General features: G+C 46.2%; 1 protein-coding gene across 1 annotated transcript in view; it reads left to right on the top strand.

Annotated features, from left to right (window-relative positions):
- Positions 1–15,428, top strand: part of LOC104462960 (uncharacterized protein KIAA1671-like) — a 27,221-nt gene extending 11,793 nt beyond the window's left edge. The window contains 1 exon segment of the mRNA XM_010075122.1: positions 15,327–15,428. Coding sequence (XP_010073424.1) covers positions 15,327–15,428 — 102 coding nt within the window.
- The last annotated feature ends 9,374 nt before the right edge of the window (positions 15,429–24,802 follow it).

Genomic DNA, 24,802 nt, shown 5'->3' with positions numbered 1-24,802 from the left:
TGCTGTCTGCAGTTAAAACGGAGCACTCGGGTACTAGAACTGGTGTAGGCATGAATTCTTTTGAAGCCTCTGGTTAAATATTTTATTTATGTTATATTTAGCTTTGGTTTTTTTTTTCCTTTGGTGAGGAGAATCTGGTATCCATAATGGTATCCGTATAAAGATGCACTTGCTTGAGACTGTGTGGGTGGAGAAGGATTTGTTTAAGAAAATCATGAGCTGACTCCTAAAAATATTTTGGAAATGAACTGCAAGGGAGAGAAGATAAGATAAATATTTTATAAACATGTGCAGATGAATTTATAGTTTGGCTTGTCACAGATCAGTATTGTTCCCAGTTCTGTCCGTGTCTCTCTCCTGCCCATTGAAAAGCAAGTGTTCTCATCTTTTGATTGCATAAAGCCTCGAATATTGTGGCTTCGCTCCTTCCCAGATGGAAACAGATGTACTAAAAAATCCTCGTGTGCGAATTGTTCTGTTAGCTTAAAACCAGAAAAAAATCAAAATAGTTTATCAGCGCTACAAGATCTTGTAGATGGTGATTAGAAAAGTGGGGAGTATTTTTCTTATACACCCAGAACCAACATTTCGAGCAGTGGAGACTGTGGAACCCTGGAAGCAGCTTTGTGTCACCTCCGTGGTGGTGTCCCCCCCCGGAAAGGTGAGAGCCGGAGGAGTGCTGGGAGGGGAGAGGCCGTCGGGGTCCTCCCTGGACTGGCTCCTGTCACTTGTCTTTCCTTTTCCCATCAAGAAGAGGATATGGATCAGAGTAGGAACAGACAGAGATGTTACAATTCCATTTTTACTCTTCACGAAATACATCGTTTGGTCACTTAGCTCTGCTTCCTATTTCTGAGAGCAGCCCGGAGGAGGGTGACCCGGTGGTGGTTAACGCCGCGCTTTGCCCAGCTTTCTTCCTTTTTTGGTACTATTCGGTTGCTGGGAGCATTCCAGTGGTATATAAAAAGACACTTTGTTGTGTCTATTTCTTCTCGTTCACAAAAGACATTTTTATATTAAAAGCAGGAGGTTTTCTTTCGTGTGTTGTTTTTTTTTCTTTTTCTTGTACATGACCAAAAAATAAGGTCAGCTCGCAGCCCCGACCACGGCGGTGGCGTTAATAGCGTTTCATAACCCAGCCCGCAAAGCAGAGCGGGCTTAGAAGCTTCTCTTTCCTCCCAGATGAAGGGCTTTTTAGAGCAAAACCCAAAGTACTATTACTAATTCTAGCCTGACACGTTACGGATTACCGAGATGGGAGAAGTCTGAGCTCCGATGGTAAATAACAAGTGGTTGAGTCACATGGTGCCGGTGGCTCAGCTCCTGCTTCGAAGCGGCCGCAGCATCTGTTAAAGGCGCCGGGCTCGGCGTGGTGACGTGGGGCCGGATAAGCAGACACCGTGCATTATTCATGCTGCTTTTAATTGCTCCGGTCTGCTCCTTACTTCTGGAGGCGGGGAGAGCGGGGAGGCTGACTCCAGCGAGGATGGTTCAGCGTTAGCTTTGTGCTTTGGAAGATGGAGTATTATTACTGTCCCCGTTTGCTAAAGTTCCTGCAATATTTGTGGGTGAGTGTACTCCTTCATGTAGTCGTGCTAACCAAGTTGTTAACTGTTTTCAGAAATCCTGAGGATGTTCGTATGGTGCTGTGGCTTTACTTTGCAGTTTCTTTCTGATCTTCCTGAATAGTACCATTGAACTTGGGATTCATTTGGGGTGAGAGGGGCTATTTTATCTTGAGTACTCACTTCAAATGAGGAGACTGCAGGCTACTTGAATGTGCCTCAGAAAACCCTCATAGTAATTGGGATTTCCTCCTTGTTTATGTCTAACCGTAGGAGTTGCAGTGTTGCAGACTGTGTACTAGAAATGTTCTTCCCCGTTTGTTCAGAAGCCGTCCTTGGACTTGGGAGACCGCTGCTTCCAGGAGCACTCCTTCCCCTGCTGCTAGCTCGAGCTGCTGCCTGCTGTTTAAGTCAAATGGCCAGTACTAGTGGCTTTACAAGTGTGTATTTTTACAATTCCTTGTTTTTAATTTGAGGGTGTTAATAGGTTTCGCTTGTCTCAGGGAGCACTTCCTCTCCAAGCAGTCCTTAGGGCCCTCTTCAGTGAAAAGCTCTTTTCCCCGGCTGCTTTTCCCGGCGGTGAAGGGTCACTTCTGCACAGTCACTACCATTTCTCTGATGTTTTCACATTTATAAAAGATGAAGTTGATTTTTAAAGCCTTTATGAATAGCTACCATATGACTAATGACTTAATGTTTTAATTTCTTCTGTACTAATCAAATACCAGTTTTCATTTGGTTGTGGTGTTGTCTGTGTTAATGAGCAGTTTTTCCAGCTGTACATCCAGTGTGTAATCAGCGCTGACACTTTAAACCTTCGAGCGCTAGCTGGTTGTCAGTGCATTTTGAACATGTAGCAAAGAGTTGGCTTCCCCATTTGGAGTTTGATTTTACAGTCCTTACCTTGTGTGTGCTTTGCTCAGCCGTGAGCCTCCTGTAAAGGGTTTGCAGCTGGGAGAGAAGATAGGAACTGCAGAACTGGGCATTTTCTTGAAAGTCTTTTCCTGTTGGAGACTGTCTTTGGACATATCTTAACCTATTTTTATTTGATTAGCTAGATGTTTAAGAGACAAGCTCTCTTTAAATTTCACATTTAAAAAAATGGGTGTGATACCTCAGGGTGATGAGGGGGCGGATGTTGTCTGGTTTGCTACTGCGAGAAGGCTGAAGGAGATCTCCGGGTGCTTTTGCTTTCACATGTACCTGGTGATTTTCCATAAGGCCAGCAAAAAAAACCAAACAAACCAAACTTCTTGATCAGTGCAGAAGATCATTGGGATGATATCTAATATTGCGCAGTTTTAGTCTGTAACAGAACAGGTATGTCATATTTTTCTATGTGTACGTGCACTTTTAGAGGCTTTGAAGTATTTCGCGGGTGTTTTCATTAGTCTTCAGTCCCCTGATATGCTGCGAGAAAATTCTGGAAGGACAATTGTGATGTTAATGATATTAAATATAGATAAAAAACAAATTTAAAGGGAAAAGCACAGCTGTGCCTTTTGTCACTTTCTCTGTTGATGTTAGAGCTGGAGGCTACTAAGGAGATACTTACCAGTTCTCTCCATTTATAATCAGGAGTAACTAGAGACCTTGGGGTTAGTTGTCAGCTTTGTGTTGAGTTATTTAATCTGTTTTAGGGAGCTAAGATGCTTTATTCATTAGGTAGACATACCTGAAGAAGCTGTAACTCTTAATTAAAATATATGATAATGAAAATGCATTTTTAAAGCTACTGTTTTGAGTTATTGATAGGTGGCATCTCTTCCGCTGTGTCGTTGGTGTACTCCTCTGCAGGGGTGGAGTTGTTGGATGTCAGTGGACCCGCTCGGTGCTGGCTATCTGCTAATTACTTGCTGATTCCTCTCCTGATCTTTGGATAGGATATGTATTATTGTGATGTGTAGGAAAGTTGTCAGAAGAAATCCTCATGGTATTTTTGGAGCACAGCACAGTTTGTGGTCTGCCTGGGTATGTGTGAAATGATGACTGACCACCAAGAAGCCTGTGTCCTGCAGTCAGGCGTGTTGAGTGGCAGCTCTAAGTTTCCAAAAAGTAGTCTTTGTGTCCGGTAAAATGTTCTGTTCGGTAGGTTGTATTAGATGCAGGCAGAGTTCTGTCCGGTAATTCAATCTTGAGCTCCTTTTTCAATTTGAGCTGTAATAATGAGAAGAGCAAGCTTATCAGACCTGGATCTTTTATACCCTTAATGAGGCATGCTGCTGGACTCTGAAATACTGCAGCTCGCTCCTGGTTGGTGTGTTCTGTAGCGTGATGCCTAACACTGAAACAGGGATTTCTGAGAAGCAGGCAGAACCCAAAAATCCTAATGAAAGAGGAAAGCCAAGAGTGCTGATGGAGCCTTGCGGGTTGCTGCGTAAGGCTTTTATGAGTCTTTAGGATGGCTGTCTAATAATCCAGAAGTTCCTGGCTGGTGTGATAACACAGTCTGGTTTTGGTCAAATTAGTTGATGTTTCTTTGAGAGAGGGAAGAGCAGGACTCTCAAACACCCCTCTGTTTGGTTCACTCTCCGTAAGTTGTCTCTTCACACTATAAATGTGCCCGTTGTTGGGAGAAATCCCTCAGAAGCTTGTGGTTTTGTGACTCCAGCAATATATCGATCCTTCTTGATTCTGACCATTGAGATTGTAGGTGGTGTGAGACATAACCCGTGTGACATACAACTGAGCTTTGCTGGTGACAGGGGAAGAAGGGTCCGGGCAGCCTCTTGGGTCTGCCTGCAGCCCTTGCTGGGGCTGCCTGTGGCTGCTCCTGCCTGAGCCCCTGTTTCACCGCAGGCTGCTGCTGCTCCTGCCTGAGCCCCTGTTTCACCGCAGGCTGCTGCTGCTCCTGCCTGAGCCCCTGTTTCACCGCAGGCTGTTGCTGGTGCAGCTCTTGGTGGCGTTCTCAGGGCTGGCTGTTTGACCGGCCAGCTGGTGTCAGCACTAGTTCCTCTTGCTGCCCTTTCCATCCACCCGGAATCCAAACTTACCGAGCTGCCTTCAGTGACGTTTTCAGTTCCAGATGGTATTGGTTATTTGGTTCCCTTCAGGCAAACGCTCAGTGAGCAGAGAGCAGAGCACTGTGTGCTGATCGCCAAACTCATTGTGGTTGTCTGTAGTTCAGCGGCTGAAATTCAGGGACTGAATCATAGCTTTGTGTTCCGAGTCATCACTTCCTTCTCTGCTCTGCCATGTACCTTCCTCCTGGCTGTGATCTCTTCACCATCTTTAATTGGGTGATTATTGTAATGATGTATTCAAGTGCCAGTCTTTCAGAGTGACCATGTGCTATATTTATAATATTTGAGTATTTTCCAGAGTATTTGGGGTATTCATCATCCCTTTTCCAGCTGGTGGGGAGCTTTGCTGCAGCTGATACAAGACATCTTTAGGTCTGACTTGCATAAGAAGACCTTTAAGCGCAGCTCAGGAGTCTGTTGTCCAGCTGCTTGCATCAGTCATGGTGTTGAGCTGGTCAGCGTGACAGGTATGGAGCCACAGCAACAAGGTTTCCTGCTCCTTTGCCCAACAACCAGCTTTTGGGGCTGGCTTGTGGCCACAGCCGCTGGTGGAGCACTCTCAGTTGGTTCTGTTCCTGTCCTTGGCCATCTCCAAGTTGTGAGTGATTCTTGCTCTGCCCCAGGGCATTCTGTGGGATGCTGCAGTGTTGGTGATGTAATCTCTGTTTGATGGCTGAGGCTGCTGTAGGAGCACCCTGATAACAAGGATCCCTGTCGCAGGTAGGACCAGGTAACATAACACAGTTCTGGATCTGTTCCAGAAAAGATGCTGAAGGGAAGGATTTGGAGCCCCGGCTGACTTTGAAGAGGTGCTCTAGTACCTGTGGGGAGCGGAGGGTTGGTGTCGGATGCATGAATCCTGACACCTCCTCAAATGGGTAGTTTTATTAGTTTCAACTACGTGTGACAGGGAAAGCACCTGGGGCAGACGCGTGGCTGAAGATGACTTGAAAATGTGAAAACATTATAGGGATGGTCTAAGAGTGCCCGGGGCTCCCCTTGAACAAAATGAAGGTCTGAAAAGCCTGTGGGAGATCCGTGTCCCATTAGGAGCAGAGAATCTCTTCTAAATCTCATACTTTTCTGTTAGATGTGTATAGTAGTGTGATCCACAGTTGCAATGGAAGTGGGCTCTGGGTTCACTGCTCGGTTTTGGCCTGCTGGTATGGATGCTGGTGAGTCACCTGAGCGTGCCAGGTACTGTTCTTGATGAGTTGTTCTCAGTCTGGCACTTGCCTTTGTTCAAACAGCAAACAAACGCTATGTGCTGAAAGCATTCAAAAGGAAACGGCATGTTTTATGTGAAACGTTACCCTGCAGCACCATGCTTTAAAAAGACCTTATTCTTTATCGATAGTCATTAAACAATAATTATAAAATCAAAAGAAAATTGGGGTATTTAAGTAAGATCTAAAGTTTGTTTTGACAAGATTTGAGTTACTACCTTTTAAGAGTGGTTTTGATCCTCTTTATCAGGTGATTCCAAAGGAAGTGGCAGCTCGATAATAACCGTGCTGCCACGGCATGTCACTGCAACAGCGTTCGGATGGGTGATGGAAGGAAACCTTAATCATCGGTCTGCGTGCCACGCGTCGTGTCCCCCCCTGTTCTATGGGAGGGAAGGCATCCTGTGTTGGTGCTGTGTGGCTTCCCTTTGCGTGCGCTGCCTGGGGATTTCCTGTTGATTGCGTCTGCTGCTGTTGATGATGGGGCAAGCACATTTCAGGCATACATTTTTTTCCCAAGACTTAATCCCACACACCCAGGTTGTGTCTGAGGTATATCTGCTGCGCCAATGTCAGCAGCTGAATCTTCCTTTTAAATAATCTGAATGAACAAAGCCCTGCTCCAGGGAAAATCTGTTCAGAAAGGCATTTTCTTAATTCCTGAATGCTGCTGCAGAAGAGGAATTCTAAGTTCTGTGTCACCGTTAAGAGCAAGCAGACAAAATAAACCCAGCCAGGAAGCCCGTTCCCTGCAGGAACACGAGAGAGTGCTGTTCCGCCACGGAGCCCGGCGTGCTGGCCCGCGGCCGCTCGTCCTCGCACAGCTTCAGAGCTCACACAGAGGGAACGGCGCAGAGTCCAGGACAGTTGGTTACAATTAGGTGTGATATTAAGTTTAATTTACCATAAAATGCTTTTATGAAATAGCGCATTCTAGGTTAACTTGGCTCAATAAGGTTTGCGTTCAGTAAGATGTAACCGTTTGTGATTTTTTTGGTCGTGTCTGTGTCATCCCTGGCTCCGAGCAGCTGGAACCGGGGGTCTGTCTGCCCCTGCCCCCTCCCCTTCAATTGGAGTCTGAAGTAGCACATATGCTTCTGATAGGAGGCTAAAGTGGATTGTTAAACCTCACTTATACATACAGAGCAGAGGTAACTTCAGTGCCTCTCTACTCATATTTTGGTCTCAAGTTGTTTTGACTCAGTTCCTGCGTTCCCATGCTGCTGCCCCTGTCGCTGATGCTGGGAGACAGCCGAGTTCCCGCTATTGTTCCTGTCCTTTCAGCAGTTGTGTGTTGTTCGTACAGCCAGTGTGTGTTGTTCGTACAGCCAGTGTGTGTTTACTGCGCTGGAAGGAAACAGCGTTTTGGAGAGCAACTTGAGCATGGTGAAAGGAGTCCTTTGTGGTGGTCTTTCCTGGAGATATGACAGGGCTTCATACTGTGGTGCAAAGCTTCTCTTAAAAAGTAACTTCAGGTAAACCTTAAGCCTGAATGAATTTGGAAAAAATTCAGTCTTTGGTTTGGTGATTCATGGCTGAGGCTAATAAAATACCTGTCGCATTACGGAAGGCAGGATAGATTACTTGCTAACCACGGTACATATTTGGTAAGTTTTGATTGCTAGGGTTGGAGATTGCAGATGTTAGATGAGGCTGGATTCACTTCTGCATTTGTTCCGTAATTCAGCAGTACTGCACAGTTCAGGGCAGGAAAGGCAGAACACCTAGTCGAGAATGCAGGAGGAATTCCAGCAAATCAGCCTCTAGCTCCCCAGAGTTCCAGACCTAGCAGGAAATAATGCGCTTAATCTAAAAAATGTAAACGGAGGCCACAGCTGCAGCAGTGACCCTGATAAGCAGGTTAAGCTGCAGCCCTCCGCAGAGTCGCGTGGCTGCTCTCGTACCGTGCCACCGCGCTCGGCTGCGGAAGCGCGCGTTGGCTGGGTGCCGCTCGGTGCGAGCGTGGGGTCGGCTGGCTTGTGGCCCCCACCAGTGCACTGACCACATCCTGGCAAACGTGGGAGCGTCGGGCCGTGGTGCAGCCAGGCTGGGCAGCCACCCTCCGGCGGGTGACGTGGGGCTGACGTGCTGTGCATGGGAGGAGGCAGCAAGAGCAAAGAGTCCAAGAAATAATGGAACCGTGTGTGTGTGCGGTGCTGCACAGTGTGTAAAGCTATTGCTTTTCTTCATAAAAATGGCATGTTGCAAGATAAAGCGGATGAAGGACATATTGTATAGACTTGTACCCGATATTTGTTCTACTTACTGCAATCAAGAAATGTCTGATGTAAATGAAAGACGCGTGGAATAGTGTTTTGCAGTGAAAAGAACAATCAGGCGCTTGGCGCTTCCCAGCTGTGCAGCGGGAGGGGGGTTTAGACAGCTGTTAGGCAGCATGTGGTTATGCTGAGAACAGCCAAAATGATTGAAGGTGCAGTTTTACCTTCCAACGTCTTGTTACTACTCTTTGGAGAAGGAAATCCCTTGCACAAAAAAGTGTGCTTCTCCTGTAGAACTTTCTCTGAATCCTGAAAGTCAAATCTGAACTTGCAGTAGCTGGAGATGACCAGAGCACCTGCTGAGAGAAAGGGAAGCAATAGCAAATTTCTCCAGCCCAGACGGTAATAAAAATTTCCGTATTTTATCTCTTTGGAAAGGATGACAGAAATGCCCCATTTAAGAAATTGTAAACTTGGCGCTTACTGACTGATTTAAAAGAGGAGCGTGCTTTGGACCAAATCGAACTTTTCAGAGAACATATGGTTAGAGCATGCAGCCTGCCTGTCGCTTCTTGACCCTGGCCCAGGTGTGTTTTTTGTGGTTGCATTACCCGTGCTGCCTGATGCTCGGGAGCACCCTGAAACAGACCCTGGCTTTGGGTACGGTGTTCCCATGTTGGGCTTAATACCAGCCTCCTGGCTCTGGTTCTGCTTTTCCTCCCTGGTGCCAGCAGACCCTGTGCAGGCTGGAGCTGTTGCCCGTGGCTGCCTGGTGTGCTGGGAGGTTCCCGTCCCGAGCATTTGGACCAGGCGGGGAATGGCATCGGTTGCTTGTTGGGGTGCTGTAGTTGAGCAGAACAACAGAGACCATGCAGGCATGTTTGCAGGGAGCTCAGCCTGCTTTGTGTGTGTTTGCATGCTCCTGTTCTCATTTCACTGTGCACATGGCTTCCTTTTCCTATGGGTAGGTTTCACCTTGTGTCTCCCGTTGACATCGGATAGCTCCCTGGCTGTAAGATAGCTCCTGCTTTTCCGCAGCGTCCTTCTTAGGTGATACAAAAGCTGATCCCCAGCTCATTGCTAAGCTTGCAGATAATGTATTTGTAGTTTTCCATCCACATTGGTGGGAATGTCTGACATTTGCATGGTAGTGTTTTATCAACAAAAAACTTTCTTCATCCTGGATTTTTATTTGTGTAAGTGGAAAAAAACTGTAACTATCCAGCTTTTGCTTGGCTTGATCCTTTTTGATGTAAACAAATGTAAAGAAAATGTTTTTAGTGCTATCCAGAATATTTGTGCCGTAGGAATTTCCTGTTTCTGTTCTGGTTCTCAGTTTTTGCTCCTCCATTGAGATGGAAGGAAGTGCTGAATGATTATGTATATGGGCTTGCAAACAACGTCGTGTATTTTTAGCTTGCTCCCTCAGCTTTAACGTTGATAGCTTTGTTTCACACTGAAACAATTCAAGGTACAAAACCCATGCGTGCTCAGGATGTTTGACTAGGCCTTTGTGGAGTTCAAGAGAAACATAATTTGGGCGACAAAAGAATTAACATTTCCCAAAAAACTGTTTTGGCACTCTGGTTGTTGCAGTTATTACTGGTAATCGTATTTGAACTTAAATTGTTTAAAAGCTTAGATTAAAAGTTCTATTTCGCGATTACCTTTGCTTAGAGATTTTTACTCTCTTGGAATAATGACATTCCCCTGCAGAAGCACGCAGAGTTCTGTGCAGAGGAAGGATGGCTGGCTTCCTGCTCTGATCACACGTGAAATGGGAAACTGCCGTTTTTCACTGGTCCCATCAAGGTTTACCAGGGTAGTAGAACAGGAAAATTATTTTGGCAGGTATAAACAAGTATGTGGGTGTTCAGTCATGAAAATTATGAATGTGTTTGCTTTTATCAGAAGTGTAGTTCTGTAAGGGAGACAAGGAACGCAGATTTAAGCGGTTTTTTGTTGTCTGGATGCTCTAATATTGGTGCAGTTGGGGCAGAGTGCAGCTTCCAGGTTCATTTGGAACTCAGTCAGACTCACTCTGTGCCTCTGCTTTCCTTTTTTTCCTGCCCCTCCTGTTATTTTTTTTTTTAATTTAAATCCATAAGAAGTGTCAGTATTGTACTTAAATATGACTTTTCTTGAGTGAGAATGTAAGATGCGGAATTTCATCGTACTGAGGTGATAGTGCTGCGATTTGTTTGTTTTTTACGCTGTTAATGAGTGTTACATATTCTCTACAGAAGCAGTAAGAAAGATCTTCCCTGGAAGTTTTCATCATCTAAAGACCGGAGGGAAGCCACGTGATGGCATGACACATGGGAAGGATGGTGGTGGCAGAGGGGGGTGCGGACGAGAGCGTGCAGAGGTGGGCAGAGAGGACGGCTGGTTTTTTTTGCTCCTGGGGAAGAGTCAGCTGGGGGTGGACTTGCAGGGAGATCAGATGCGTTCGGTGTCTGACCTTCTTTAGCAAACATTGCGAAACGTTTCTCTGTGATAAGAAGCTGCATTTCCCATGCGCTGGTGTGCTTTTTGCGTGAGAGGGGAACAGATGATGTCCCAGCAAAATCTCTGATCTTTTCCTTGTGTGAAGTGCGTGGATGTCTGTGTGTTTCAAACTTACTGATCACATTGGGTGACTCTGCTTTTTAAAAAAATACTGAAGAAGAGAAGATATTAAAAGTGCAAGCTCTTTGTATATAAAAGTGGTTTGAAACCTTGCACAGGGAAGTTTAAGCAGCTTCACGCACAAGACTTCATTTTTTTTTTTTTGCTGTTTTTCAGTGTTACGTTGGACAGTTCTCATTGTGTGCTGCAGAGAGAGTTTTATTTGTCAGGTGATGTGGACGAGATGGGAATCCATGTTCAGGCATAAGTTTCAGCTTTAGTAAGTTATCCCTGGGTAGTTACGAGATGTTTCCGAAGTTCCTGCCACCTTGTTGGGATTATAGAGTGCTGAGGACCTGGCTCGGGCTGGCTTCCCAATGCTCGGCTCTCTTTGGAGCTGGCCGTTTTAACCCTCACTTCCTCAGCATCAGGGTGGGTTTTCTCCTGCTTGGCTTCATGCTTTGAGCTCCAAGCCATCCTTACTGTGGATGAGTGCGTTCAGAGTAAAAAGGCTGAAATGTCCACACCCAAGACAAAGTACATAAATTAAGGTAAAAAAAAAAAAAATCCTTCCTGCTGCCGGGACAGGCGATACGCTGCTTGCACAGACCTTTGGAGAAGGTGAGTTTTGTTTCCTGCGGGGAACACGGGAGAGAGGAGTCGCACTGCAGGCGAGGAAGGAGGCCCTGTCTAACGTCAGCTGTTTTCATCAGCCCTGAGCGTTGGCTCCCTTTGGGCAGTTGTACCCAAGGAGTGTGGGGTTTTTGTTTCTTGCTTTTTTTTTTTGTTTAATTTCACTGCCATTTTGTCCTCCTTGTAGTTTAACCAAGTCTCTTTCTGTATGAAACCTGCAGAAAATATTTCTCTTGTTCAGTCTTTCCTTTTTATTGTCCTCTTTCACCTGGTATTCAAGAGGATACACTCAGCGTCTCTGAGCTTTTTGGTTGTTCGTGAAACCTTGGCAGAGTGTGGCCGTTTGTACTGGGGAAGTGGTAAAACCTGTGCCGTAGCTCTGCGGGGAGGCTGCTGGTTTCTTCCCTGGAGTCACTTTCTGTGGCAGGGAATGGTATCGCTGCTTTTCTGCCCCTGCGTGAGGGGACCCTGTTGTGCTGGCCATAAATCATGATTATTTTTATAATGCTTTTTGTGCTTTGAGGGGATTGTCAGGTTAGCACGCAGCGAGCCACAGAGTAAAGCCTTCCCCTGCCTCCCCTGCCTGGGAGCTGGTCTGGATCGTCGTTTTCTCCTTGCCAGCTAGTTCGGGAGGTTCCTGTGGGCTTTTAAAATAAAGTAATGTAATAAAAAAGCCTGGAAATTGAATTTCAGTCTCTTTTTGTAGTTGGCTGGGTGCACAAGGTGAGCACCTTTGGTGTCAAGTTCTATACAGGTTGTCTTAAATTCAGAATAAGCATAAATTAAATCTGTATATGTGAGCTTAATTTGCTTGGTTTCAGTAAGAAATTCAAGTAGGAATAAAAAACAAATATTTAGTGCAAATATTGAGATACTCAGTGTTTCAGGTTACAGAAGAGATTGCACTGTACGTAGACACTGTACAAAGTCCTTGTGCTAAAACACTCCAGCCAACTATTTTTTTTTTTTTTTTTTGACCATAGGGTGCTTATGGTTATTGTATCTGCCCAGGCTCCTACCAAACTATGTGTTTTCCCAAGTTTAGACTGTTTTAAAGCAGTTAGTTGGTCTTCATTTGGAATGAAAGAAAAATACCTTTGCTCCAGCTATTTTGTGTCTGTGCCAGCTGTGCGGCCAGGGACCCTGCTGACCGGCCGGGCAGCGGAGTGGGAGCAGGACTGCTGGGAACTGGCAGGTCCTTGGAAAGCCTCGGGAATAGCGCCTGGCATTTCAGCTGATGGCGTGAGGAAGCATTTATTTTTTACTTTTAATGAGAATTTGAAGGTGACGTGGTAAAAACTCTGACAGGGGTGTAAGAAATTCAGCCTGTAGTTAGGAATGCTTGCTGGTCCTTCTTGGACCTTGACAATTCAGATGGCAAAGTAGAGAATACAGAGGCAGTCATATAAAACCGTAAGTTGTTTTGTGGTGTCTGAGGATCCCAGGGAGTAATTGAGTCTGGAGCCATGCAGCTAAGCTCAGGGCAGCGCTGCGTCTTTAAATAGTCCATAATGTCAAACACAACAGGTTAAATTAAGTTCTCTTACTAATGAAACAGAAAGAGAGTGGATGTGGAATGCAAGACCAGAACAGCCTTACAAGGGCAGGCTTTGCTCCTCGGTGCTGCTGACGGGGGAGTGAAATTGAGATGGACAGCCTGGGAGGTCCGAGATGGTACTGAAGCTGTCGTGATCTCTGCAAGTGCTTCGTCCTGATGTTTGTACGTGGGATGATGACTCACAGAAAACACTCAAGAGATGCATGAATTATTAATAATAGGTGACTAAAGTGGAGAGGTGGGGTGGGAGGCAGGTAAGCGTCGAGAGAACAGGTTTCTGACTGAGGGTCCCCCAAGGGAAAAGCAGAGGCTCGTTTCTTGCAGGCAGTTTAAACCCATGTTGCCCGTCCTTCTCTTGCTGGCAGAGGATCGTGCAGGGATCCCGCCTTGGTGAAAGCGACTCCCCAGTATCCTCTGAATACGTCTGCAGCTGGATTGCCCTCCCAGCTGCATGCAGGGAGGTGGTGGGGGGACGCAGCCGTTGCTGAGGACCCTGGAGGGCTCCCCGCCACGGTGAGGCTGTGCTGCGGTCCCACCAACCTCTGGTGTGGGCACTGTGCGCTGTGCTGCGTGCTTTGGGGTTCACCTTCCAGTCCTGTGCGGTCATTGGCATAATTGTGTGTGCTTGAGAACAGGTAAAGCTCCAAACGAGCTGAAATAAGCTTTTGGAAAGTATAATGTAACCATAGAATTTTGTTTTCTACTGAATGAGGGGAAAAATAGGGATTGTTCCTTCTTTGTGCAGGATTGTGTTTGAGTTGTAGGTGGAATAGATGTTAATAATGAAAGTATCCAGCAATGTTTGAATAACGAGGCCCCATTTGCTCCTGCGGTAATTAGTCATGCAGCACTGGTTAGCAATGTGTGCTCTCTGTTTTCTGAAGCTGCAGACCCCTGACAGACCCAGGGTGGCTGCAGCAGGAGATAATCACTGGCATTTTTCAAGGGCAGAAGATAATCTTGTGCTGTTCTTGTTCCGAAACAACCCCTTGCGCAGGCAGAAAGGCTGCCGGACTGGAGGGGCTGGGAGGCAATTACAGAGCATCTGTATAGTTTGAGCTGGGTTCTGGAGGCTGGTGGTTATGAAAAGATCCGTGGATTCGCCAGAGAAGAAATAAATCGAGCCCGTGTGTAGCCCACATGCTGTTATTAAAATACAGTTGTGAGCTTTTGCTAGGTGGGAATTTTATGTGGAGTCCTACAGAGCATCAGATTCTGGGGAGCCTTAGAAAAGAACTAAGGAGAACAAGCTGGTGTGCTCACTGGGGAGCCCAGGCTTTCGTGGTCTGCTGTACGTGCGCCCGCAGGCAAGGGATCTAGCCCGTGGCAGCATGCCCGTTTGGAGCTGGAACTCCTCTGTGGCTAGTACAGTCCTTCATCTATTGTGAAGTTGATTTATGTCTTAAAATTCTTTTTAATAGTAGCTTCTGTTTTTCGTACAGATGAAATCTCCCTTGAATCAGAGGAGCCCCAAAACATGATTTGCTACTCGGTTCCTTACACCTTTTGAAAACCCCATCTCTTAGACTTTTCAAGTGCCCTCCAGCTTTGGCTGGCTGATGTAATGGGGTCCTCTGAGGTTCCGGTGGATTATTTTACTTACCAGAATAGAAGGGATAGAAGCAGTCCATTTTAATAAAATAGAATAACCCTCCTGACACACACACTCTGCACAGGTCAAGGCAGAGCTCAGCATGTTATGCTTTTGGTGGGGAGGGGTGAAAATACAAAAATGTTGTGAAATAATCTATCCAGTCCTTGCGGGGTCCAGTGAGAGGTATTTTTGAGGATGTTCCTTCAATGTAATTGCTCTGCAGATGCATTTTAATCAAGCAGTATTCTTAACAAATTTTCTTAACACTTCATCCGTTGTTTTCAGACGTCAGTTATTTTTAGATGGATTTTCTAGGGACATGAAGTTTGACTGCATAGTCTGTGAGTCTCCTGGCAGCTGCTGATCTCGGCTGGTTTTGGTGTGGAGCTCGAGCAGGAGAACACGCAGCCACTGCATTTCAGCTGAAGGAGTGGGAAAATCTTCAGCCATTGGAATTTGATGGTGAAAGTGCATCTGGTTATCTTCGAAAACGTTTTGCCATGATGTTAATTGAAGTGTAAATCTGAGCAATAATTTAGATGCTGAGCATATGTAACTACCTAGCAGTGTGTTCATGTGGCAGCCAGAAGATACTAAATTTAGCATTGCAGATAGACTCAAATCAGCAGTTTTATAATCTTCTAAGGACGAAAGTGGTAACTTTGGCGTTACATCTCAGTCTTTTCGGGGGAGGTCTTATAAAAAAGTGGAATATATTCACTAGTGAATTTTCAGATCCTTCATCACGTGCACATGCGAGAAGTTCTTGCAGCAAGCTGTAGGAAAGCCGCCTTCTGTGGATCTTGGGTGGAATCTGGTCATGCATCTCCTCCCATTTTGCGGCAGGCGATATACCAGAAGGTTGGTTAAATTTCAGTTCTGCTGTGCCCGTCCTCTTTAGGTGAAGGGACTGCTGACTAACTTGCGTGGCAGCTACAATCCAGAGCTCTCCGACTGCTATTTCGGGGGGCTACCGACTCGCATGGAGCCTGAAACCACCTAAAATAGCCAAGTGCCTCATGAAGCATCCCTGCACTGCAACAGGCACAGGGCTGCACTTGCAAACGCACAGATGTTTGAAATGTAGAGCTTAGACTGAACAGCATAAAAATGTGCCGCAAGTCTTAAATGTTAGCCTTGGGTGCAAGATCTCCATCGTTCCTGAAGCATTATACTTAACTGTGTCAGAATAATTTTTTTTAATTTTTCTGTTAACTTAAAATGCAAGAAACACCCGGCTCTTGGGGCATCTCATCAGAACTGTCTCTGTTCAAAAGCAACTCTTTAAAAGGAAGAAATGTGAAAAAATTCCCCTTTAACACTGAGGGGTTTTAGTAGACTGATAATTTGAGAACATTCAAAACAAATATAATGTATTCAGAAATTAAGACTAAGATCTGGAATGCTGCATTTTGTCACTGAAGTTTTTCTTGAGTTATAGGTTGGTAGAGCTCTTAAACACAGTGGTTAAAATGCAAGACACTCCGATTCCTCGGAGCGTGTTGGACTTACGTGCAGGTTCCTGAGCAGCATTTCTGATACAATAGGACTTTACACGAGAACCATTTCATAAACTATTATCTAGAAATTATTTATTCCATTAAATTTCTTCCTGAATGGTTTAGAGGAGGAGAGGATGACGCAAGACCATGGTGCTTTGTATGGCAAATTAAGCAACAGCACCAAAAAAATCCTTGAATAAACAGTAAAGCGAGCAGCTTTCAACATGCCTTTGCTACCTTCGTGCCTCTCTTTCCCCTCTGTTCTGAACTAGTCACGTCTTGACTTTGGACACCTCCTTATGTGTACTGATTTAAAACCAGAGCTTTTATTTCTGTTGTCCTCCGAAACGGGCTGTTTCCAGAGACTCCGAGGCTGGTGACGTGTGCCTGCTCAGTGTTACCTGTTTTTACCCGCGGGGTCCTCTCCTTACCCCCACCCATTTCAGGCTTTGCAGCGGGGGCACCGACCCCGTGGGCTCCCAGCTGCCGGGGAGGGAGCAGAGTGGGGGGCTGCCAGCCAGCCCTTGCTTACAAAAGTTGTCAACAGTGCGTGAAAGTGGGGAAAAAAAAAAAAAAACTTCTTCAAACGGTCAGACCTGTTCAGCTTTGTTATGAGCTTCTGGCTTAATCATTATCTCGCACTGATAGCACAGGCAGTAGCTGCGAAGGATCTGGTTTGAGTTTGTAAATCCCATAATAAAGCAGCTCGAGGGGCTGGCGCTGCCCCGGGAGCGGGGTGGAGGCTCTGTCCTGACCTGCCCCGTCCCAGCAGGAAGCTTTCACCTTGGGATGCGGGTGTCAGACCTGCCCTGGCAGAGGTGTTGCTGTTGTTTTCCCAAGGAAGGGTTAAAATCAGTAAGTGCACGTGACATACGCAAACTATGAATCATTCCAATGGATCTGTGCGACTCCTGCCCGCTCAGGCAGCCAGCAGATGCTGTTCCCCGCGTTGCCGTGGTAACCCTGCCTGTACTATAATACAGCCCAGCCCAGATCCTTCCTCGGGCAGACCTCTGCGGCTCTGTCACCTCGCTCATTGTTTCCTCCCCGGAGCAGAGGCAGGGCCAGGAAGGAGGCAGCGGGACGCCAGCGGCGGCTCTCCCCGGGTGCAGCCCTTGCGGCGTTGGGGAGCGTGGGGAGCACCCAGAGCTCGCTGTGCCAGGCGGGGACCCGCCTGCAGGCAGGGGGACGTCCGGCAGCTTCTTCAGAGGGTGTCACCAAAGCACATGAGAGGAGCTGGCGTGCGCAGCGGCTTTCAGAGGCGTGGGGAAAGTCGGTGCTGGCCGTTGGGACGGCGTCTCGCCCGTCCCCGCCACGCTCCCCTGTTCGAAGCCCGTTGGAGCAGCAGAGCTGTCGTCATCCAGAAGATCTTCTTGGCAGGCGCCGAGCAGCCAGCGAGTCCGGTCTCGAAGGCAGCAGGCTTGACACGGTTCCCCTTCAGCTTCCCAGTGCCTCGCTGGCTTGGGATCGGCATTTCTGGAGGTGGAAATCCTGAGAGTGGTTCTGAAGATGGTGAGGAGGGAATTCTGCCGATGCTGATACCTGCCTGCAGAGTTTTTTTGGGAAGAAGATAATTTGGATTTCTTGTTCAGAAGATCTCATCATTTTGCTGCTAAATGGATTGTATAGAAGCATCAGAACTTTGTTTAATGTACTGTTACCTGGAAAGCTGCCGAGCCAGAAGAATACAATTTTTTTTATCCTTCTGATATTTACAGCAAAACAAAAACTTGCCTTAAAAAGGGAGTTGCTTTTCCATCTCTGAAATGAGACAGTAAGAGACTAATTCTGTGCTTGTAAACGGACTAATTTCAAGTGACTGTGTCAGGATTTAAACCTTGATTTCTCTCCTTAACATGGCTGAATTGAACATATTTTGATGGAACTCTGGAAATCTGATTGTAAGTAGGAAAAGTCTTTTATTTTTTCCTACTTGACAAATACCAGTCTCCAACCTCACATGTCTTTTGTTGTTTAATTACAGAAATATGCTGGTGGTTACAGTGCAGTGCTGTTTACATTAGCTGAAAATATTTTATAAGTGGAATCTTTTTTGCAAAATAAAATCAGGGTGGTTAAGGAGAATCTATTTTACAATAATTGCTACTGAATATTGATTTCTCTTCTCTGCTGGAAAAATGGATTACCTTGGAGACAAACTGACAGTGGCACAAACTCACATGACCCAGTGGATGGGTACAGTGCGGAGATCCTTACAGGAAGCACTAAATTTAGTCACGACTGCGGTTGCTCACGAACGGACTAGCGGGGAAGGTGGAAGCAGGACTCCCTTCAAGCGAACCTCCTCCTTCAGGCACTTTGCATCGCGGAGCAGAGAGTCCTTCCGAAGGTTTTCAGTGCGGAGCCAGCAGAGGTTTTCCTCTTTGAGGAAGCGGCAGACCAGTTCGGAGGCACCTGAGCTTGTAAGCTATCCACCTTTTTGAGACTCTCAATGCAAAAACCCCTTGGTTTTGTTGCAGCGTTTTATTTAATAACAAAGCCTGTATCGTGTCTGCTTTTCAATTTAAAAATAGCTCTCCAAACGCTTCCAGGTAGTGGGGTCTGTTTGTCTGCTCCCAGCTGGTGGAAATTTTTCTGCAGCACAGGTGGAAATTTTCATTTGCCAGGGAACAGTGTTAATCAAGGTTTTGGGAACAAGGGAAAAAATTGTTGATCTTTGTTAAAGCAACACAGTAAGGTAGGACAAATACTTGTCTAAAATCAGAAAGTTCGTCTGAACCTGCACTTGTGTCGGGCATTTCAGACACCACAGGTCAGCCTGCCTTTGAATGTGTAACAGTATTTGTGATTTTTCAGTAAAAAAATGCCTGGAGATAAATTTGTGGAAAGCCTTAAGCACTGTCACACTGCACTCAATGGTAAATGACCATTATGCTTTTATTTTCTAGAAAAAGAGGTGGTTTTTACAAGTGTCACTGCTACTGTGTCATGAAACAGAAGTTATAGGACCGGCATGACCTGCGGGGGCTGCAGCGGGGCAGAGGCAGGGTGGGACGTCCTGGGAGCAAAGGAAGCCCCCACCCCTCCCTTGGCTGTTAAATACCTTTCCTGGGCTCTGGGTTATTTTAAGGGAGGATGGTCTGTATTAATGCAGTGGCAAAGCAGCGGAGGAAACGCTGGTTGTGCAGGGAGAAGCCCCTTCCCGGAGGAGGGAGTGTGGGCTGGTGCGGCTGGGCTGGGGTCTGCGGGGCTCCTTCCAGCCGGTATTCGACACCCCCGTTTTTAGTTCAGCAAATGGTGTAGGGTCATAATGTGCTGAAAGGTAAATGAATCTGATTTATTCCATGGAGAGGAGCCTAACCTGGTGATGTGGGCTGTTCCCGAGACTGATGCTGGAGCCGTGGGAAGCGGGTGTGCTGTGCCTGGCTTGAGTGGAACCGGGACCAAAGCCTTGGCACCAGCCTGTGGGTAAATCCCAAACAGCTTACGCTCTGAAGTGGCCAAAACGTTTTGTTTTGGGTTGTTTTTGGGCAAAGTAGTTTCTCACTGTAAGTGTAAATACATGAAGTTGTGATGTGGCCTCGTGGAGGTTTGTTCCCTGGCTGATGGGAGGCACAGCTGCATTCCTCGGGCAGGTGGGGCGTGTGTGCACGGCTGTTTCCAGGGCTTTTTATCAGTTACGGGCTGTAGCGGTTTTGTCCTAGCTTGCTATTCATCTCCTGTTTGGCTGTACTGGAAAAGAAAATATTGTCAAGTGAGCACAACAGAATGGAGAGGTAAATATTTGGTAACCACTGTTACAGTGTTAGCACGGTGAAGTTCTTGGTTTCTTTTTTAAGCTGTTATTTTAGATTTATTAGAATCATCTGATTAAAAAAAAAAACAACTTGTTTAAAAGAAGTGAAGACTAAAAATGCAAATGTGGAACCTGCCGAGGGGAACTGCACGACTCTCCTTCCACTGCGCTGCTTACAGCAGAACTCGTGAGACACGGGGTGACCTTTCCAGCGAATTCCCGGGTGACAGCCGCCGGAGCTGCTGTTCCTCTGCTTCAGCAGAAATTCTGCACGTCCTTGGCTTTGTGCGTGGATTTGGTTTAACTTGTGCCCAACTTAAAGTCTCGGCACTTGTGAAAGTTCATCGTTTGTGCCATCTTCTGTAGAACAACTTGTGAACATGGACCTGGAGCTGTGATTTTTTCCTCTGGCTGGAACCGAGTCCTGGTTTTACACAGTCCTTGGAGCTATAACATTTTTCTACAAAAACCTATTAAATGAGTGTAAAGCACGTGATTCACCATCAGGTGATTGTTTGTTGTTTTAGGGAGGTGCTGTAGAGCGGTCCCTCAGCGCTGGCCCTGCGGGATGCAGATTTTAAGCGAGGAGCAGCCGGGCTGGCTGGCGGGGGGGGGTCACCCCGCCCCCTCGCACGCAGCAAGGTTTTGTCCCTGCTGGCGGAGGACTTCGCGTTGTACAAGACCAAGAGACCCGTCAAAACTCAAGTCGAACAGCACAGTTTAGGGTAGCGTGAGTAAACTTGCTGCTGAGGTTGAAGGCAGCGGCGGTGTGAGGGTGCATCCCACTGCATCCGTGTAGCTGTCTGTCGGTCCCCTCTCGTGACCTTGGACTTTCAGAGTGAATAGCCAAGGGAGCTGACAGGTTACAGGTGTGTGGATCCCCTGCCATGCTTCAGATACCTTCGAGAGGAATTGAGTGCTGCATTTAAAGTCTTCATCCACCTGTTTGGATATTTGTGACTTTTCAAAAATACTCAGAAATTGTCTTGCTTTCTCATTAGTTCTGTACTTCGGTTGCCCTGCTCTGTTTGTAGCAGCTGGTACGGCAAAGGGCTGGTGCCGAGCGTGCCGCCAGCTCCATCCCGCAGTGGGAAAACTCGGCGCTGTTCCGTAGGTCTGACATAGGTGCTTTTTAAATGTGGGGAAACTGGTAGGTTGGCACCTTCTTAATAACATAGTACAACACATTTTAGCTGGTAACTGCTGCAAGCTGGGAAAGGGCTCCTGGGTATCACAATTGTTTCTGGCCTGTAAGAGAGATTTTTATCCTCTGCAGAGGAGCTTTGGGATTGGAGTGGAAGGGATTTGACGTAATTGGTTATTTCCTCGCTGGAAGTCATAAAAGTAGGAATCAGGCTGCAAGAGAGATGAAATAATTTTCTTTTCAAATGCTTCTCTTTAACAGCTCAGGCATTACGTCCTCGCTTTGTTATTCAGTTCACACTGTGTCACATTTTCCTACTGGGTGTCTGGCAGGGCTGCCTTCCCGACCCAGCTCCGTCTCTGGGGCTCGGTGTCTCTCTGCGGGGCTGCAGAGGGGAGGTTCTGCCCAGGTTCCTCGGGATGGGAGGCTGGGTGGATGCATCTTACTGAAAACCCTCAGGTTTTTATATGGGAACCAGTCTTTATACACAAGATACTGTGAATTTAATTTGTGCCTTATAAAATCTCTTGTAACCTCGACTTTTTTTAAAATTAAAATTTGTATGCCTTGAATGGCACCCAGGTAAATAAATGCCTAACAGAGGGCAATCTGGTTCTGGATCTGGAGAAGGCACAGCCATGTTTTTACGAATTGCTTAAAAGCAAGGGCAATCAAGGGATCAAATGAGCCTGAGAGCTGAAACTAATTTATCTTGTGGTTCTCAAACTTAACAGTTGATCAGTTAGAATTTAATTTATGCAAATCTGCAAATCACAAACAGGAGTGCAAAAATCATTTTTATTTTAAGGAGATCCTCTGGTATATTCAACAGCAGACTGTTTGGAAAAAGGTTATATTTTTATTATTATTTTTTCCTGTAGTACTCCCGCTAATTTCTTCATTGAAACCGAATCCCCTGTGCCTGGCCCTGCCTTCATTCCCAGCACACAGCCCTGAGCACGCTGTTCTTCTCATCAGCCGCAGGTTCCCAGCGAGCTTTTCCTTCCTCTCCTGGGGTGCTCTGTTCCTGTGTCTTCAGAGCCACTCACCTGCCCTCCTTGTTTCCACTGAAGTGCAGTGCAATGGCTCTGAGAATGTTTTCTACCAACAGCTGTAATAGCATGTTCTCCTGTTTAATTTAAGGAAAAAAGGTGTCACCATGGACCGAGGAAACTTCTGGGTGCTGCACCCGCGAACTGCCCGCTCATAATGACACAGGACCAATTTTAATTGCTTCGTTATCCTGGCGTGTTAATACCAGATCTGGGAATCTGTAGCTGAGCTTGTAGAATTTTTTTACTTTACAGTGAAACCTTTTCAATGGAAGTTGATTTTTCTCCCAACCATTTTTATTGAGGCTTTTTTCCTTTTTTTTTTTTTTTTGGTCTCATGTTATCAGTGTTGTTGTCATAAAAGGAGCAGAGATACTTTCATTAGGCATTGCCTCTGTTTAATCACGGCAGTATCGGTCATGTTTCTGTTATAGGGATGTTATCTGGTTTCACAGCCAACACTATTAGTTCTACATCTCCAAGTTTGTTGCCATACAATAAAACCAGAGCAGTTTAATACCCTCAGTTAATTAGCTATCCCTTACACCGCTAAAAATCTGGGGCAGCTTGTTTCTTTGTAAGAAGTTTAACTCTTTTCTGCCAGGTGCTAAAAATCACCCCAAAGTGCATTTAGTTGTCTTTGCTTTCTGCTGCACTGGTCAGTTATGAAAATGGTCTTTTCATTCAAGCTTGATCTGACAGCATCAGTTATTTTGTTTGGATTCAGTTTTAGTATAGTTCCAAAATAAAGACAGAAATTGGGTGTTTTGTTTGGACGAGTCCCGATGCGCGGGGAGGGTGCTTAGCCTCTGGAGGGCTTTTGCTGCATCCCGCAGCCCTTTCACCGTCATCCCCTCTGCTCGAGGCTGAAATTCCCATCTTATGTGTTTAAATCTTCACGGATGTTGCTGTGAGCCAGTATAAGCTTGTGCAGTCCGCTTATTCCTTGGAAGAGTTGGGGGATGATGACTTTTCCGTCTGTGCCGTTCAGCTGCCCGTGGCCTGGGACGGGGTCTCTGCTTTTCGAAGACCGTTGATCCGTGCTGTCTGTTTGGATTCTACCCAAGATCTGTCTGCAAATGTTTGGTCTTTATGGTCAACATCCTTCCACAAACTGTTTGTCAAAAGAAATTAAGTTGGCTTTCTTTGTTCTGAGCTTGGTTATTTTGATGCAGACGCTACAACAAATAGTTCCCGAACTGTTTTGTCCTGACATTCACCAAAAGCGCAATGAATTGCTCTCAGAACTATTTCTAACATACCATCAGCAAACAGAATTTAATCTTTGAATTTCAGAGAGCTGTTAGGGTAGCGTGAGGCATGTTTGCAGAAAGCGTGCTTCTGGAAACGAGTTGTTTGTCTTGCTTCAGGGCAGGGGGAGGAGTGAAGCTGTTCAGTTTAATTAATGAAGATACAAGGGCCACTACTGAAAGAGTTCATGCTTTTTCATTCTTAATAATTTCCTTCGGTTTAACAGCCCATGAACATAGCTGGCAGCCTAAATCTGGGCCAGAAGACCACAGTGGTGGGTATTTAGTAGCCTGCCCTTGTTGTGTCCGTGTTGTTTGGACGGGGATCATCGCTTAGACAACTTCACTCTATGATGTTACTTAGGCTGGCTGCAAGGAGCTTATTTTTACTGTGGTCTTAGAGCATAAGAAAAGAACATAAATGTATTTAGAGCTGGTCATTTGGTGCTCATTCACCTTGCTTTTCTTTTCTTTTTTTTCCTAAAGCACTAAGCGACAGCAGCTAGCTTTCAGAGGGAAATAAATTGCGTTAAACTGAACACAGCTCAGCGCTGGCAATCCATTTCTGTTGGAATTCTGTGCCGTGGTGACAGTTCCGGGAAATACTGGTGGGGTTTCCTGGGTCTGTGTGTGTATTTTGACTGCTCCCTTCTAAAACATCTTCCAAGTTCTCTGAGGTTTTTGTTTAAGCGAGCAGTGCAGTCTCCAAAGTCTGTGTGTTTGTTCCTCACTTGTTGTCAAGAATCCTATCACTTTCTGTCGATCTTTAAATCTAGACTCTCAAGAGCCCTTTTTCCCAGGAATGTTTGTTTGAAGTTTAACTTGTGCCTTATGTGGAAAAACATTAACTCTGCAGAAGAGCTGTGAAATGCAGCATTTGAAGTGGGAGGTGTTGATTTCAAGCATGTAGCTTTGCAAAAAAAGCAAATCTATTCCCTTGCTAGCATAACAGGATAAAATCGTCGTGTTCTGGCTTGCGTCTCCTGCAGTGTGGAAGATGAGGGATCCTGTTCAGCTCCCAGTGCCAACTTTTATTAGTGCGGATGGGAGCTGTGTGTGCCCTCTGGGAGAGAGCGGATTCCCCCGGCTGCGAGGTGGGACAGACAGCTCTGCCTGATGGACAGGCTGGCGTGCCTCTGGCACGGCTCCTGCTGGCTTGGGCTTCTTGGGGTTTCATTTCTTTTCAGCTTGACTGCCTAAGGCTGAAAAGAAAATGTACTATGTTGATACAGGAGGGGGGTTTTAAAGATGTTCCAAACTATTTCCTCTGCTCTGCTTTGGTTTTCTGCTTCCCCAGCTCTCGGAGGAGGTGCTGGCATGGCTCGCTCAGCTCTAGCAAGGAATATATTTAGAATTTGGTTCTTGTCTGCTTTTCGCACATCAAGTCAACCTCTGCTCTGTCTTCAGCCTTGCAGTGAAACCACATGATACGTGCGTGGTGAGTGTTCACAGCAAGTCATAGCAGCTCTATTTTCAGGGTATAAAAAAAAATGACAAACTCTAAATGTCTTTGAAATCCTCAATGGAGCGCGGAGGTTAACTCACCGCGAGTCACTGCAAAAGCAGCGAGTAGATTGCATTGCATGATGATAACCGGATTCCTGGCAAAACTAACTCGGTCTGGATTAATTTGGCCACAGTCTCTGTTGTGGCCAGAGTTGGCTCTGGGTAG

The sequence above is a fragment of the Pterocles gutturalis genome, unplaced genomic scaffold (genome assembly GCF_000699245.1).
Source record: "Pterocles gutturalis isolate BGI_N339 unplaced genomic scaffold, ASM69924v1 scaffold8807, whole genome shotgun sequence".
Classification (NCBI taxonomy): domain Eukaryota; kingdom Metazoa; phylum Chordata; class Aves; order Pterocliformes; family Pteroclidae; genus Pterocles; species Pterocles gutturalis.
The sequence above is the reverse complement of the archived record's forward strand: the minus strand, read 5'-3'. Positions and strand labels throughout refer to the sequence as shown.